This window comes from Cygnus olor, chromosome 6 (assembly GCF_009769625.2).
Source record: "Cygnus olor isolate bCygOlo1 chromosome 6, bCygOlo1.pri.v2, whole genome shotgun sequence".
Classification (NCBI taxonomy): Eukaryota; Metazoa; Chordata; class Aves; order Anseriformes; family Anatidae; genus Cygnus; species Cygnus olor.
The window spans coordinates 36,107,862-36,124,844 of NC_049174.1; the positions used below are offsets into that span (position 1 = coordinate 36,107,862).

At 38.5% G+C, this 16,983-nt stretch overlaps 1 protein-coding gene across 5 annotated transcripts in view; it reads left to right on the forward strand.

The window, feature by feature from the left end:
- Positions 1–16,983, forward strand: part of ARHGAP15 (Rho GTPase activating protein 15) — a 332,536-nt gene that overhangs the window by 225,141 nt on the left and 90,412 nt on the right. For all 5 annotated transcript variants that reach the window (XM_040560622.1, XM_040560623.1, XM_040560624.1 and 2 more), the window contains one exon: positions 1,427–1,504. In XM_040560622.1, the coding sequence (XP_040416556.1) occupies positions 1,427–1,504 (78 nt within the window). The remainder of the gene's footprint in view (positions 1–1,426; positions 1,505–16,983) is intronic.

Consider the following 16,983-nt stretch of genomic DNA (forward strand, 5'->3'; position numbering starts at 1 on the left):
AAAACAAACAAACAAACAAAAAGCAACAGTAATTTGTTTCTGTCTGAATCAAAAGTAAAATTAAATCTTTTAAAAAGCCTCAAGATAGTGACATTACCTCCAAACATTGGACGCTGCTGCTTGGGGCACTCATCTGCCAAGGCATGATGCAAATATCTTTGAAATGAGGACTTGAACTTCAGCTCCCTCCTGTTTAAGTGTAATTACAACTGGGCTTCTGAGTTGCTTTTTGACTTGTTTTCACTTTTTCCTATACTTTCCATTTTTCCTTTTTCCTCACCCTGAATTAGAAAAGGAAAAATTCCCACTAGACACACTGTCAGAACTGAAATATTTCTTGAAAATATTTTGTTTTGACAAATTAACATTTTCCAGGAGAAAGGCTTTCTCTGAAATTGTTTGCCAAAGCTAATTAAAACTTGTGTTCCAAGTGATGAGTAGCCTTAAAAAAAATTGTTTGGTGTAGATTCTCTTAGCTTCTTGTTTACTTGCAAGTCTTAAATATGGAATGACAATGTACAGTTTTGTGTTTTCAATTTTTAAGCATGCAGATTCGGTCATTGTTTGCACAATAGCTAATTCCCCAAGGAAAGGAGAGCAGTTCCCATGTGCTTTGAAATGCTACAGCTATGCAACCGGGGCTGGAACTGCTATTTTAAACAGTCATATCAGCAGAGCTTGCTGTAGGAGATAATATGTCACAAAAGGGAGTATGACATCTAGTTTCACCTAGAAGATAAACCTTGAGTAGATATGCAGGGAGAAACAAGACTGTCAGGTTGTCCTTGAAAAGGATGGCCTATATTAATGAAGAAATGCACTCCGGGGCATATGCTATTTGGGATATTTAATTTCAGCTTCAAACTTGTCTGATCTGCTATGAAGAATGTAGTAGAGAAGCTTTAGTTGTGTATAGTCTCACACACGTCATGATTTCAGAGTGGGCATCTCACCACTTTATTTCAGAAGGTCACAGCCTCAGAAATTCACATCTGAAAAACCCAGGCCCCAGACTGAGAAGCTTCCCCTATTGATACAAGCTATTAGTGGAAGCACCCAGCATTTCAGCAGGGCTAACATACTGTCGTGCGTATCCCAAACAGCCCTTCTCTATGAACACAAGAGTTAATTCACTCTTCCTTTCCCGTCACACTCAAATACCTTTGCAGAATCGTATTCTGCTGACAGAATTACAAGATAATTACAGTCAGGTATTTTGTATTCACTTAAGCTAATCCACCACTTTTATTTTTCATTGTTGTTGTAATCAGGCAAGAGGCACTTCAGTTTTTGTCAGGTGGATTATTTTTCAGTCATTCACTACACTGCACTTCTTCATACTTGTTAGGGTGCTTCTGGCTTCTTGACAGACATACAAAGAAAAATACTTATATGATCTAAAATGAAATATGTGTTTCTCTTTCAGGTCTAGAAGTTGATGGAATATACAGAGTTAGCGGCAATCTGGCAACAATACAGAAGTTACGATTTGTTGTCAATCAGGGTAAGTGATTCCTCCACCCTGGTAATGTTTTGTTTAGTATTTAACTGTCTCAGATGACAGAATTTCAGAATCTGCTATACATTAGTGGCATAGAATGATGAGCTGTGTTTTGGAAAAGAGAGGAAAGGGAAGGTAGAAAGATATTGCACAGAGGGAAATGTCAGTTAGGAGAGAGGAAAAACAGCACAGTAAGCAGAGGAAAATAGTAGTTAAACAGGAGATGAGAAACAAACAGAAAAAAGGAGGAAATGGATAAATGAAATAAGGTGGCAAAAACAAAGCATATGTAGAAAACCAAAGAATCAAAGTGAGAAAAAAAAAAGAATAAAAGGAAAAATAGCAGATTGTTTGGATGTTGAAAGTTAAACAAAACTAAAAATAGAACAGGGATCCAAAGGAAAACAGACAAAGAGAAAAAGGTGCTGAAAGGAACTGAAAAGGGAATACTAAAACTAAAGTCCCAGCTCTGACAGAATCAGTGGAAGATTTACCTCTGATTTCAATAAGGCAAAGATTTGATCCCAGGAAATGAGAAGAAAAAAGGTGAACATTTGGGGAACTTGAGAACCAGAATTAGAACCAACCATTCTGTTATGGTTTTGTTTAATGAACGTATTGCCCCAGATTCCGCATATAATGTACATATGTACACATGTACACAGATGTAGCTAAAGGAATCTAACATTGATCAATAGATACTGTTACAGGTGTGGAAGCTGATATTGGTAGCTCATTAGGATACATGACAAATACATTGACCTCTCTGAACAGTGAACTACTCTTGGCAAAGACTAAACATATTCGCATTTAATAGCTTAGCAAATACCATTGATGACAGTGAACCTCCTGATCCCACTTAATGAGAAAAACAAATTAAGCTTTTCAGAAATTTGGAAGAAAAAAAAATCTTAAATTGTGTTCAAAACTTTATGCTCTTGGATTAATCAAGAATAAATGCAAAGCTGCTGCAACTTTTTATCCTACTTTTTCTTCACTCTTTCATGGTTACCTGAAAACTATTACTGGAACTGCTAAATACTGTGCAGTGTATGTGGTTTTGTTTGTTTGTTTGTAGCTGGTAATTGTTGGAACACAACTTCCTCAATTGATTTTGTGTTATGTATAAACTAAGGCTTTTGACTCAAAAATTCTCATAATATTTGTGGTGTCACATAAGAATACTCCCACCTTCAAGCCTACATTTACAGCTCTAATGAAGGTTTCAGGGGAACAGTATCTGTTTGCAACCTTCTCAGCTGCTCCAGACCAGTCTTGTCTTCAGCTGAACCTGGAAGCTGCTTTATGAGGAATCAGTATTTATGCCAGTAAATTCAGTGAGACTGAATAAATCATCAGGCTCATGGTTTTGACTCGTTACTTGGGTTCCCTTAGATTTATGGCTGTTGGGTATTTGTGTGTCGATAATGTAGTCTGCCTTGGCTTCCAAGTGACTGTGCACTGTATTTTGTTTGGAGACGGAGAGGCAAACCCAGGATTTTCTATCCTTCTTCGCTCCCCAGGATCTTTGCTCAGGAAAAAATGTGCCATAAAAATAATGGTCCTGTCTATCATGTCTCATGGCATCCAAAGGTTAACGTACTTGAGGTTAACATTACTGCTCAAGTTTTCACCTAAAACAGATGGGCTGATACTGCAAAGCTAGACAGAAGTCTAAGCTGGCTTTTTGCAGCACAGAGGTACCAGGCACCTTTTTCTTCTGGTTTATACCACTGTGAAAAATGAATATATGTAGGTGAAGTTAATGGTACATTAAATCCACTCTGACACTGGCTACTTAGGGCACCTGCAGTAAACCTGACTGTTGAGTGACCAAAGAAAATTCAAAGAGAAATAGTGCTGTTGGAGCACTATGTTATCATGTTATCTGTTGTGACAATTATTGTTTCTTGTATTAGTCTTTGTTGATACAACTACAGCAGTCATGCATATTGTATCATAATGAAATAAATTTTCAGTGGGAGGTGAAATTATCCAGCCATGTCCGTTAAAATCTCAGATATGCAAATATCTGGCCAGGTCTGAAGTTAGCCTTTATTCAGGTAGATGCTTGCAGACGTACCAAAGACGCTCTGCTATAAACCCTAATGCCACATTTGCATTCCTCAGGGGTGACACCAACACCACGTGAAGGGAAAGGAGAGAATCCAGCATTTCAGCCCCCAAAGAATAATCTAACAGTTGCTAATCAGAACCTTCACAAAGTAATTCAGGCACGAAGAATGGCTTTAAAATTGCAGATCGCTGTTTCATTTGTTTAAATAACATCCCTTTTCTCTGCTAGGTAGGAAGCTACAGGCAGGGAACAGCCCATTAACTCACGGTGTGGCTCTACAGTTGTGGATGCTTGTGTGTGTGTGTGTGTGTGTGTGTTTTAGCATCCTGCTAATATTATCCTGACTTCCAGGCTGCTGACTGGAAGATATATACCCACTTCATGGTCCCTCCTAATCCCTAAATGGATTTCAGAACAGCCAGATCCACAGATTACCTAGCAGGCCCATCAGGCAGCAGCAGGGAAGTTGTAGGTGCAGAGAGTTGGTTAGGCAACAAAAAGGGGTGTGGAGTGGAGTGAGGAGGGGATCTAATCAGCTTTCCTCTGGGGGAATAGCCATGGCTCAGGAGCTCCCTGTACCTGCAAAAAACACCGTGGGCACATCAGGGGAACAGGATTTACTTTAGTGTGTGCTTGGAAGGGCAGTAGTGGTCTCCACCTGGTGTCCCCCCAAGTGTGACAGCACGAATTTCAGATACTGTTCCATGGACTCACAAAAGTTACTAGGAAAGCAGTATTTTTAAATAAGACTTTCTGGTTAACATTCCAATAGAGATCCTTCATTTTAGTGAAAGTCTAATTTAATTATAAATGCAAACAAATGTTCTAAAAAAGCCTATTTACATTGCAGAGATTGACTGTGCAATCAGTTCTTATACAGGCCAAATACTTAATGGGCTGTTTCTTCCTGCTTGCTCTGCTATTGTGTTACACCTACATTTATAGGATATAAATAATATGTATCATATTGAAAATTAAAGATCATAGAAGAGACTCTAGGCTGGCTGCCATATCAAAGTACTTTTTATTAGAATAGTCATTAATTAGAATATAGCAGAGCTTTATTTGGCTCCTTTTTCTATACAGTTAATGTCATCTGCAGCATCAAAAATGAACTAAGAAAACTGGTGAATATGAAAGGAAAACAAACTAACAATTGACAGCTTTATCATTAAAGAAGAAAAAAAGGAACAGTGAAAATCTAAAAGGAACCTTGAAATTCTATATTTCTGGGGTGGGAAGGGGTTTGCAATAAAGAAAAAAAAAAATGCTCCATATCTTTTCCACTTTTAAATTCTCTGAATATACTTCGTTTCATTCTCATTTCTTGAAGTAGGCAGCTCTTGAAGAGAGCTTTGACCTTGACAACAGGAACATCAGCAGAACAAACTACCTTATTTACTTTGTCCCTTTCACAGAGTTTTCTTTTTCTATAAAAGTCTATTGATATCACACCTTTTTTGCTTCTGTGCAACAGGATTATCTTTTGTCTATGATTTATTTTCCCATTAAGAGCCGAAAAGATCAGTTGATCATAAGAGGACCAAGCTATAACATCTCTCAGCACTTTTGAAACTCTAAGTCATCATTTTCAAATCAGTGAATCAAGGCAGTGCGAGCTGTTTGGACCACTAGTGACATCAAGACATTCATACTTTGTCTAAAAGTGCTGAAAGAATTGTGTTTTTAGAAACTGAATTAGGAGTAATTTAATATTTCTAGCTGTGAACCTATGGCAAAGGCTTGTATAATAGTCACAGACATTAGTCAGAGATGTCCATTCTTATACTTTTCATAATATTAAGTCTAATAGCTGCAACTTCAGGAATATCACATGTATATATTAGTAGTACTTAGTAATTCTTTGGGAATTTAATGAAAAATCTGTAGGACTGTTGCTGATTTTTAGCACCATCTAGTAAGTTAAAGCCATTTCAGATATTTATAGGGCTAACTGACACCTCTAGAAGGGGTACATGATCATAAATAGGTCTGTTAAGCCATGTAGAACATGGTGGCATTTCCAGGGTATAAGGAGGCTACTGAAAATATGGATTGCCTTGGCCCAAAGGGTGGGGAGAGCCCAGGTGGGGCTGTTCAGGGCTCATTGGGGCCCCCAGGAGCAGATCTGTAATTAGGGTGGCAACACAATATGAAAGAGGGGACAGCTGGAAGGTGCCTTTCAAAATCAAGCTTCTGACCTGATCAGAAATGCTAATGGTGGTGCAAAAATGCCTCAGAGAAGAAAGAAAGAAAAAAAAAGAAAAAAAAAAACAGAGCTCATCCATAAGGGTGTCAGTATGTAAGAGTGTGAATCTGTGGCCCGCTCCCTGCTCTGATCTAAGCTGTCATGTTGATGCACATGGTGATATAATGAGGTAAGGCTTTCCTTGCATTAAACCCTGTAGTTTGCTGTCCCACATCTCTGTCCCAGCAAACCCTCCGTTGCCCTCCACGTTTGAAGACCAGAGACCCTTGCTGAATGAGGAGACAGAAACTTAGTTCTTTATGCTTCCTGCACTAGTCTGCTGGGTAGCTGGAAAGGCATTCAATTTCTAGGACTGTCAAACAAGCAATTTTCATGAGTACTAAATTAACTGAAAAAAATGGAGCTATAAAGGGTTCATAAGACATTGCTGAAACACTGAGATTCTATCCTAATGCATATATGTTCAGGGAAACTAACCATAGAAATACAAATTTCAATGCTTATTGGTTCATTCAGCAAGTGTTGGTTCATACATAATACAAGAGAGTTCCTAATTGTCTTTATATCCAATGCTTTGTTTGCAAAATGCTTGGTATTTGCAGTACAGATGACCTTTGCATCCCGTTATTTCATTTGCAATACCTTGTGCGTTAACTGCAAAACACTGCGTAGCATCCAAAGGTCAATTACTGTGTTTTTACTGCTCAGTTACTATACTTATGTACCAAAGAGAGGAAACATGGATTTTTACAGAGGCTAGATATTGTTACTGGAGAGAGGCACGTTTCTTATGGAATATAGAAAATATGTGAAAAGACAACTATCTGAATTTCTAACTACACCATGGGGGAAAAGGTGAATTTACTCTTTCCCTGACCCCACCTGGGGTTAACAAAAACATTTTGGCAAAAAGGATTAAAATTTTTCTGCTGTTTCTTCTATATGAGTATCCTGGAATAAAATTTGGTTTAAGAGAAATTAAAAGTAAAATGTAAACCACAAATATGTGAACTGATTGCAAATATTTATTAACTAAATAATTTAATAATAAAGAAAATGCCTACTTGATTAATTGTTACAGAGTAAAAATTACAATAAAACTGTCTTGATCAGTGCTTTGCAGAAGCACCATTACTGTCTGTGCAGTTGTTTAACAAGGATTTAATTGGAAAGATAAGTGAATGCACATTTAAAAGTATTGTTAATTTGCTTTATAATCACCCCATCCTTCACAGTATTGACAGCACCAGGCACAAACCCCTTTCTCTTTTACAAGTATTATTTTCCATATGTGCACAATAAATCCTGAAGCAGTAATTGGAAATTTTATGGATTTCAACATACCTAGTGTTTTGAGTTTATAGGTGCCATATCCCCTCTCTAAAGGTAGCTCATAGGTGGCATTGTAAGAAAAATCATTGCCTTTTTATTACCCATGGGCTGTTTTGGAGGGTTGTTTTTTTCTTAAGGAGTATCTGATTCCTATTTACTTTTCCTTTCCATTTGAAATATCAACAAAATCCTCATTGCAACATTATTTTTGATTTAATAAACAACAGCCGTCAAAAACAGTAATCTTCAATATGCTTATATTCCATCTGTACTTATATTTATTGTTCTAAAATGGCTTGGATTAATCTAATTGACAAGTAAGAGCCCAGACCATATGAGCAGCGAAGGATGATACCTTTAACCAGCAGGATTCTTCAACTCTGCTGACATGTTCTTTATCAATGAACTATGAGAAAAGAGGAGCAAAATCTCGGGATTTTTTTTTTTTTAATATTTTTATTTTTTTTAACTATTGCTGATTATGTGAGCTTGCTGGGACCATATGTCTGAGCCTGGGCTATGAGGAACCAGGGCGGTTTTCCGGCTGGCTCTGCCTCGGGACCGGAGCTGCCTTTGGAGCAGACCCGCTGGGTCAGCACAAATGGGCTGGGTGGTTTTAGAAGGGGGAGTTGGTTTATGGGTGGGGGGGAAGTGGTGGCTGAGGGAAGAAAAGCAGCTCTTTTTAACAGCTTATTTTTTTGTTATTATTATTATTTTAAAGAAATAAACTCCCCATTCAGAAATACCCCAGCGTTCCCACTGACCCGACATATCCATTTCAAAGGCAGCCAGCAGCCCCAGCCTTGCGGCTGCCAAAGGCTCCGTGGGCAGAGGAGAGCAGGTCCTCTGTCAGCTGCCAGCTTCCAGAGAGCAGCTACAAATGTGAAGGTCCAACAGGATCGTTGCCTGCTTTATTTTTAATATTACAACAAGGACTGTTTTCCTTGTTTGTGTATCCTTAATTTCTCGTGCATTTGCATTGCTGTGGTTTCCCATTATGTCTTGCCATCTTGTGAATTTTTAGAAGTTTTAGGAGGTTATTGATTGCATTTTTAAGACATATGTGAGTATGCCTAGAAAGACGTGAACGTGTCTTGGGTAGGACCTAACCTTGGAGCCACCCTCTGCCTTGGTGACATTCTGCTTTTGCCAGTCTGTGCGATCACGTACAGCCCAGGCAGCAAAGCCTTCCTCGCTTCCGCGAGCAGTTACGCATGTAGCCAGCCTTAGTGCGAAGCCAGCAGAGCGGTCCAAAGTTCATCTCGGAAATATCAGGCTCAAACTGGGTTACTTGCTAGCTGAGAACCAAAATGTCTTGAAAGCCTCGAGTCAAAAATAGGTTTTTCTTTCCGTTTCACACTTCCCAGGCAAGCACAGAAAATAAAATGGACTGAAGCAATTTTCAGAAATAATTATAAAACAGCTTGTTTCTGGGTTAAGACCTGCATATGCCAAGCTGTAGCCAAGATTTTTTTTTTTTTTTTTGATTTTTCCAAGCTTTAAAACTCTGACAACAAATACTGTAATTGAGCCCACAGTAGTTGGGGAATCAATTAATATGTGCATGTTACTGGTGTGGGCTCTTCCCTTTTGCCTCTGCGTTTCAATGTCTATTTTAAGACAGAACATTTTTTGCTTTCAAAAGAATTTTCATTTCCACATCTTACCCTTCTTTTTCCAGAGGGGCAGAAAAACAAACAAACAAACAAAAACCTATGGTACCCAAACACTGATTAGTAAATGCGAGCCTGGTGATGGAACCTGATGGGAACACTAATTTTTTTTGGCAACCAAAGATTTGCATTCTTTTGTTAATATTGTGCATCATATATTAAAAATAATAGCTAGAATGTTGGGTTTTTGTTCTCAATATGTAAAATAAATAAATAAACAAAATCAGAATTGAAAGTCTTAATTTCCCAACCCGTAGCCCTAGACGCAGCGCAGTTTCCCCTTCCAATGGTATTGTCATGTGCTTTCTTTTCAACATTGAGATGAGTAAGTCGGTAGAATGGGAGCAGAAGAGGCAGTCAGCTAGGTTAGTGTGGTCAGCCACAAGCATACCATGGATTTTATGGCATGTAGTGTATGATCAAGCATTTAAGACATGCCTTTTATTTCTTTTCTAACCGCAGCACTATTTGCGTTACAATAGCTTTTTGCTTAGTAACACTTCAGGAAGCGGAAGAAATTCTTGATAACCCCTAAAGAAGTGTTTTTTAGGCACCAAGGAGGACCATAGTGTTGCACACTGTAGCAAGGGATTGCTTTTTTGGGGGACGTTCATAGTTGTCATGGGTGACTTTTTGATGGGGTTTGTTGTTTGACAGTAATGCTATAGGAAATACTATTACATAGAGCTCCAAAATAACAAGGAAAAGAAGTAATTTATCAAGTCATCTGGTAAAATTTATGACAGGAAAACTTATGAACTGCATGATTTTTCGGATAGTGGAATAATCTCCAGAAGTTGGGGGTTGCCAAGCATATCTGCACATAAATTAAACCAAGCATCAAAATATCTTAAAGGGGATGATCTTGTGCTGCAGGGAGATGGATGTCCTGGAGAACTCAACTGAATGGTTCCTAATTAGAGTTGGTTGTGATCAATGTCTTACAAGATCATGGTATGGCCTAATATTTGGGGTATTTTTCTCCCCTGTGGTCATTATCTGTAATTCTGTGGCTTGTATGTAATACTAGCTGACAAATATGAACTTACAATAGGGTCTGCAACAAAAAGGGGCAACGGTGAATGTGGGCGTATGTTAAATAATGATGTGCAGCATGTGGTGTGGGACTTGGAGCTACCACACCACAAAAATCAGGCTTTGTCGTGGCATTTGCGGTCCCCTGTGTGCTGAGAATGGGTAAAACCATAAATACTGTGGTAGATACAAATGTTTTAAGTAGAGAGTAATTTGGGGGATGGAGGACAGGGGGACTGGTAATGCATTTCACTGATGAACTCTGTTAGTTACTTTAGTGAGAGGTGAGAGTGCTGACAACAACACTGAGGGCTAATCTGAAAAACTTTCAAAAGAAAAATATCTAGGAAGGAAAAAAAAAAAGAGGAGAAAAGCTGAAGTCTCTCTTCTACAATCCTTGGAAACTTTTGCTTTTGAAAGGAGACCTATGCTCTCTTATTGACTGTCTGATTTGTCGATATAATCTTTCTTAGAAATAAATTGCTGCTGAAAATAAATTAGTTTTCTAAAGAAATTCTCAAATCATGTTTGAATTTAAAATGGATCATTCTTAGTTTTAAAAATATATATATATTACTGTGTTACTCTGGAATTTTTGCAAGAGCAAGTTATCATGGTCCTGGAAAGCATCTTCCCTTATGTGATTCTTTGAACATCGTGGTCTTGAATCGGTTACCTAATCGTTGGTATTTAGTGTTGTTTGAGAGGATCCTGAGTATCAGACTGACCCTCGCAGGGCTGGCACCGAATGTATAGGAGAGTTCTGCCCTTGGAGATTAGGTGCTAGAAGCCAGGTAAGATGTCTTAGAACACTTTAAAAGGATTAGATACCTAAATTTAGGCAAAGCAATCAAATCTTGACTACACCCTTGTCTCTTAAAAAAATATATATATATATAACTATATGCATATTAAAAATATTATGTACGTTTAGTGGCCAAAACATTTTTTTTTTTTTTTTTTTTTTTTACAAATTCTGGTGTAGAAAAAGCGTACCCAGCTGTTCTGTGAGTATACATACTACAAATATTTAAAAAAAAAAAAAAAAAAGTACTTGCTCCTCTTCTAAGCCTTATTTTTCGCTTTAGACTTATTACTGTAGGAATTATTAAATATATTAATTTAAACACTTAGAGAGGTAGTCACACTGTATTTTAATTTCAAAGTTATGCATGGTACCAGAGTCTTGAAAGTGAGAACGTAGCATAGCTCTCACTTGAGTTTTCAGCTCTCATCTGAATGTTAACACTATTCAGTCTGCAGCATGTCTGTTGTCAGTAAAAGTAACAAGGATTGTTCAGATCTCTTGAGATCAAAGGTTTTGTTTCCCAACCCCACTGTAGTAATCCAAGCCTAATCAAAACCCTTGGCGTGGGCAAACACCTCGGGGTGAGTTGAGAATGATGCCTTTTGAAATCCACCTATGGATCTGTGGTTCTAATTTCAATGCATCATCTCTTCTTTGTATGATTTCTGTTGTTATTAATACAACATAACAGCAGTAAAATTTTGATATAATCAAAATACGGAGTGTTGAATATAATGGGACAAATATTTTATAATGTTTTTGCCCTCCTATTTCACAAGCAGTGGCCAAGATGCAGCCAAATCTGCTAGTTTATAATCTTTTTCTACGTCCCTCTTCTTTTCCCCATTACCAGCTGATGTAACATGGGAGATCTGGCTCATCCGTGATTTGCAGCCTGGATTGACATTGAAACATATATGGGCAGGAGATATTTTGAGGCAATAGTTTTGCTAAAATCCTGGAATAAACCTTTTCAGACTCTGAACATCCATCACCTCTCATAAACTGAGTAAACATCATAGTAAAAGGCATCTCTAACCTGAAACTAGTGTTAAAACGATGTAACCAAACTTTGGCCACAATTGGGTTCATCACATTTTTAAAATCCCACAAGTTGTAAAGACTGGATTGCATGGACTGTTAGGAGGTGAGAAAATCTCTTGAAAGAGAAAAGGATAGTGCTATTGCTGGATTTTTACTTATTGTAATATACCAGAGATCTGTCTTTTTTTTTCTTCCTGTGTAATCAGATAATTATAAAACAAACAAACAGGGGTTTCAAAACACATTTCTATCAACCAACATTGCATGCTTACAGAAGATTGACAGTGACTTAATTAAGTAGATAGCAGCAGTGAAGAGAAGATGGATATGAGGAGAAGGAGATTGCTTGTTCCTGGTGCAACTTTCCTTACTGGGTGTCAGGTGCATGCCTTTCTAGAGAGAGAGCATCAATGCAAAGAGTAAAGGAAAATGCAGGAGAAAAATGGCTGGAAGATTTTTGTCACTGTGCTGCTAAAAGCTGGTTTTTACTGTAAGAAAAGCTAGATGCTTGCTACCTTTTCTTCAAGGATGATGTTGCCATCAGCTGAGGAGACAGGATAACTAGTTTCAAAATAACTTGTGTTGCTCAGAAAAATAGTATGCTATGGTACCTGAGTAATGTAAAGCAGAGCTGCCTGATTCCTGGCTTCAGCTCAGGTGGACAAGGCAGGAATTGACAATATCTAGAAAAACAGGGGCAAAGCAGAGAGGTGAAACTCCACGTGAGGACATCTGGGTTAAACAGTGATAACCAACAGGCACCTGACAGAGCAATACCAAGGGCTCGTGGTATCATCAGCTGTCCTGCTGAATCTGGAGATAGAAAATGTTACTTTTTTTTTTTTCCCTGTGTTTAATGATTTGCACAAATGAAGATGCTAAAGCAAGTTAGAGATACGTATTTTTGAATCAGAGCCACATGATAAAGCATTCAAACAGAATGCAAATAATTGCAGACTGATGTATCCAGCAGTTTTTTTTTTTTTAAATGAATAAATAATTTAGCTTTACACATGGGCAATCCTTGCTAAAAATTGCAAATCAGAACTCTTCTGTTTGAATGTATTTTATTTTGTTAATGGATTCACTAATATGAAAGGCATCTAATTGTATAATGTATTATTAGTCATTTTCTTTGGCATCCTATTAACTTTAAATAATTCTAATATTTAACATTTTATAACATGCACAACAAAGTTCTTCTATCTTCAGCAGTGGAAAAAAATGTGCATTAATAATAAATTTTCATAACTCTACTATGTATGTTGTGATACATATTTGAGCAGAAATATTGGAGATTGAAGCATAAAATAACAAATCACGTTAGATGGCATTTAAAAAAAAATACATTGTAAGATCCTGCAGTCCTGTAAATACAAGAACTAGATTATAATTCAGTACAATTAACTTATTTTAGAACTGAGTAACGTATAAAGTGTGATAGGATATAACTAAGTACATCTACTAAATGTCTCTTCAGCGATTGCTGAATGGGAGTGTATAAAATGGTGATTAATGCCTACTAATGGAAGTGGTCTCCACCACAAGTTGTGAGCTGTGTGGTTGTGGCTGAGTGCAATAACCACACACAGAATCGCTGATAATCCCTAGCAAATCCCAAAGTTTTCCTGGGCTTGAAATAAGATGACAGACAGGTCACATTAGAAATTTTCTCCTTATGGCGCTTTTTCTTTTGTTTTAGTAGGTCAGATCTTGTTCCCGTGTGCTGTGGAAGTATTATGGGAATGAGCAATGTCTAAGCTGCTTAAAAAATGCACACTTTCCCCACACCAATCTGTTTTCTGGGGACAGCCAGGCTAGTGCTATACAGCATCCTCTCGGTTGGGTGCTATTAATGTTAATAAAATGCACTTAGCACTTAACATCTCGAGATCTCAAAAGAGCTTGCAATGCAGCATCATTATCTTTACATTATGGGTATGGAAAATGAAGGATAGGGAGAGTAAAAGATTTGCCCAAGTTTCCATGGTAAATCAGTGACAGAGCCAGGAGCAGAGCCAAAATCTGTTGATTTATAGTCAGTCTCCTATGCAGTGCTCTGTGCCATTTCACCAAACTCTATTTGCCAAGTCCCTACTGTGTACAGAGACTGCAGATAAGGCTGCAGTCACCCTCCGAAATGTGGATTTGGGGCTCAGAATAATGCAAAGCCAAATTAGACCTTCAAATGCGGGTCTCCCCTGTGATGCATCTCCAGTGCGAGGCCACCTGTGCAGCGTCCATGGCACAAAGACCCATGAATAAACCACTTTAAATTCCTCTGCTCTGAGCCTGCAGAGGAAAAGGACCCAGCCCTTGAGGAGCTGCAAGGAGGTTTTACGTGTGAATGAGGTCCTGGTTTTCATTCCTGTGGTCGTGGGGAGGCACCATCACCGGTTGCGTTTTGCATGACTAAGCCTCGTGGAGCTCTGTGTTTGCACCGAGTATTTTGTAGCTGCTTTTGAAACAACCACGTGGAGATAAAACATGAGTAGATATGTGTATCAGAGGGCTTGTGCTAACATCTCTGAGATACCAAAATATTACTAGCTGGTTTTGGTAAGTAGGAAAATGAGGAGGAGAGTGGCTGAGTAACTTGCCTAAGGAAGTTTGTGACGACTCAGGGTCATCTTTGCAGCTTGCTTAGGAGGCATGGTACGGACCACAAGCTACAAAGAATGGTTCGTCTTTCTGCCACAGTGGATCACAGGCCAAGCAGAGAGCCCAAGGATGGTTGTAGACAAAGTGCTCATCCCTCGTAGGTGGGCATCCATCCCAGCAAGAGGGAAATACCTTCAGTCCCCCCCGTGCAGTTTTCTGCCTCTTACTGTTTGCAGTAATTGCATCAGTTGTAATGGGAACACTGGTGATCACTTTCTTCAGTGTGGTTGCATGTGTGTGCCTGTAGTTCAAGAGATTGCCTTTGATGAGCAAAGGTATGTAGTAAACAGGGCAACAAGGAATTATTTATTTCAGACTAATTGAAAAATGTAATGCCTCACAACCCTCTGATTGTCTTTCTGGGACTCCTGCAGGGCCACATCCTGCCTGCTGAGCAGCTCTGCCTCAGCTGGAGACCTCTCAGCTTCAGATTAAACATAACCCAAGGCGCTGAGTTGCTCTGAGCAAGGGATATTTTCCTGGTGCCGAGCCTCCAGGCATGCCCACACCACTCAGACCTCATGCTCCAGGCACCATTTATCCTTAGCGTCTGTTCTTCTCCTGGCTAACCACTGCCATCCCCATCCAGTCCTGTCTCGGCCAAGTCTGAATGAGCTGAGATGCTTCCTGCCGTCCACCTCCTCCGGTTCACTGCAAAGGTTAAGGCATCGGCTTACATCCTTCCCAGTATTGGCTTCAGCACATGGGGTTCTGGCAGCAGAAGATAGGGCCAAGTAATGCCTTGCTGTAATATTAACAAAATTGTTGATGGCTGTTTGTTCTCTAGCAGACTTCTTGGTTGCAGTCTCAGTGGAGAGGTGTGTGTCTGAACTCAGCTTGGCTGGTCACAGCTCCACAAATATATGCATGCATCTGCATGCAGCTTGCTATTTTTTTTGTTTGTTTCCCCATCCTGTGTCTAAATAGTCCCTAAAAATCCCAGCTATTCTTACTCTCTCATCCTGCTAAGTGATATCAGAAAGATTTGGAAAACTTTAGGTTTGCAGTGAAGCTTGTTCTGCCATGTAATTTTCTGTACCTGTGCTGTTAAAAATGAAGAATTCAGGTCAGGCTTTGTATAAAAAAGCTAATATAAGATGGACAACTTTATTTTACATCCCTGTGCATTTAAAAGTCCCAGTTGGAAAAGAAAGCAAGATAGCAAGAAACACAAACGTGTTGGATTATTTCTTGTTAAGCAAATGTAGTACTGTGAAAGATTGACAGCACGGGAAACTGGAGTCCTCCATTTATCCACACTTCATTTCTATCCATTTATCCACACTTCATTTCTAATATCTGGCTTCTACAGCAGATTGTAACCATAGAAAAGCTATAGACTCTGGGTGAAATGGCACTCCCTTTTGGATCTAGTTTTATATTTAAAAAAAAAAAAAAAAAACAATTATTCACAGAATGCATGTCTTTATTCTTTATTGCACATTTCAAAGTCTCCATGAATACTCATTTGCATGTGACAGCTAATGCTGCATCTTGTATTGGCCAGTAAGAGGCATGATTGCACTAAATTGGAAGCAGCAGGCACAGGTTTTCTTTTAAGAATGGGGGTGGGGGTAGCCATCCTCTCATACTGTTCTCAAGTCTTCAGTCAACACGGTTTTAGAACAGTTGCAAGTCTAGTTACTGGGATAATAAATCCCAAATTAACTGAATATGCAGATTTCACTTCCATTAAGTTAGACTCTTTAAATTGACATACCCTTCACTTTATCTTTTGTTAACAACCCCAACTTTTAAAGCAATTGAGAAATGGAGAATTGAAAATACTAAACTCGTACTTCGGGAGTGAAAAATGAGGACAGTAACGTTCCCCAAACTGATATTATTATTTCTTTTCCCCCTCTCTCTCTTTTGATAAACCTAAATAAATCCATTCACCCACCCTGCATAATTTTTCCAAATGATCATGTTATCTGAATGACATGCAGGATAGCAGAATCCCAGCAATGCAGAAAGGCTGGTGCCGGCAATGCTTACAATAAAATCTATGTACACAGCAGCAACAGAAAATATTTATTTGGTAACACATTCCTATTCCCTTTTGAAATGCATGCAGTTTAGACTCAGAAGCACTGAAAGATATCAAGATAAATACTTCTATGGTTTCTGTGTAACCCGTTTGAAAATTATCTGGAATATAATGGGGACAAAAGCAGCTCCTTGAAAACTACCCGAAACTCACTCTTTTCTTAAATGTAATCTCCCAGCAAAATAAGAGAGCAAAAGAACTGGCTGCTTAGAAAAGTGAGCAGATTAACAAAAACACCTTGAAGAGGTTTACTACAGAAAACAATTTATCACGATCATTCATTTCCAAAAAGTTAAAATTGAAAGCTGCTTTTTTTTTTTCTGTTTCCCAACAGCTACGTGGCTTTCATACTTTTTTTTTTTTTTTTAGAAAGCCCTAAAATGTCATATGAGTTGTAGCTGAAACATCAGAAAGTTTTTCATGCATGCATTCTAACAACGAGATTACCTGCAATACGTTTTTTTTTCCAGCAAGAAAACTATGCAAGACCATTGCATTCCAGTAACAGACAGGACTTACTTTGTAAGATGGATTTCAAAAGATCTGGAGGCTGCTGTTCCTTATAAAACTATGCCAAAGACTATTTAAGTGGC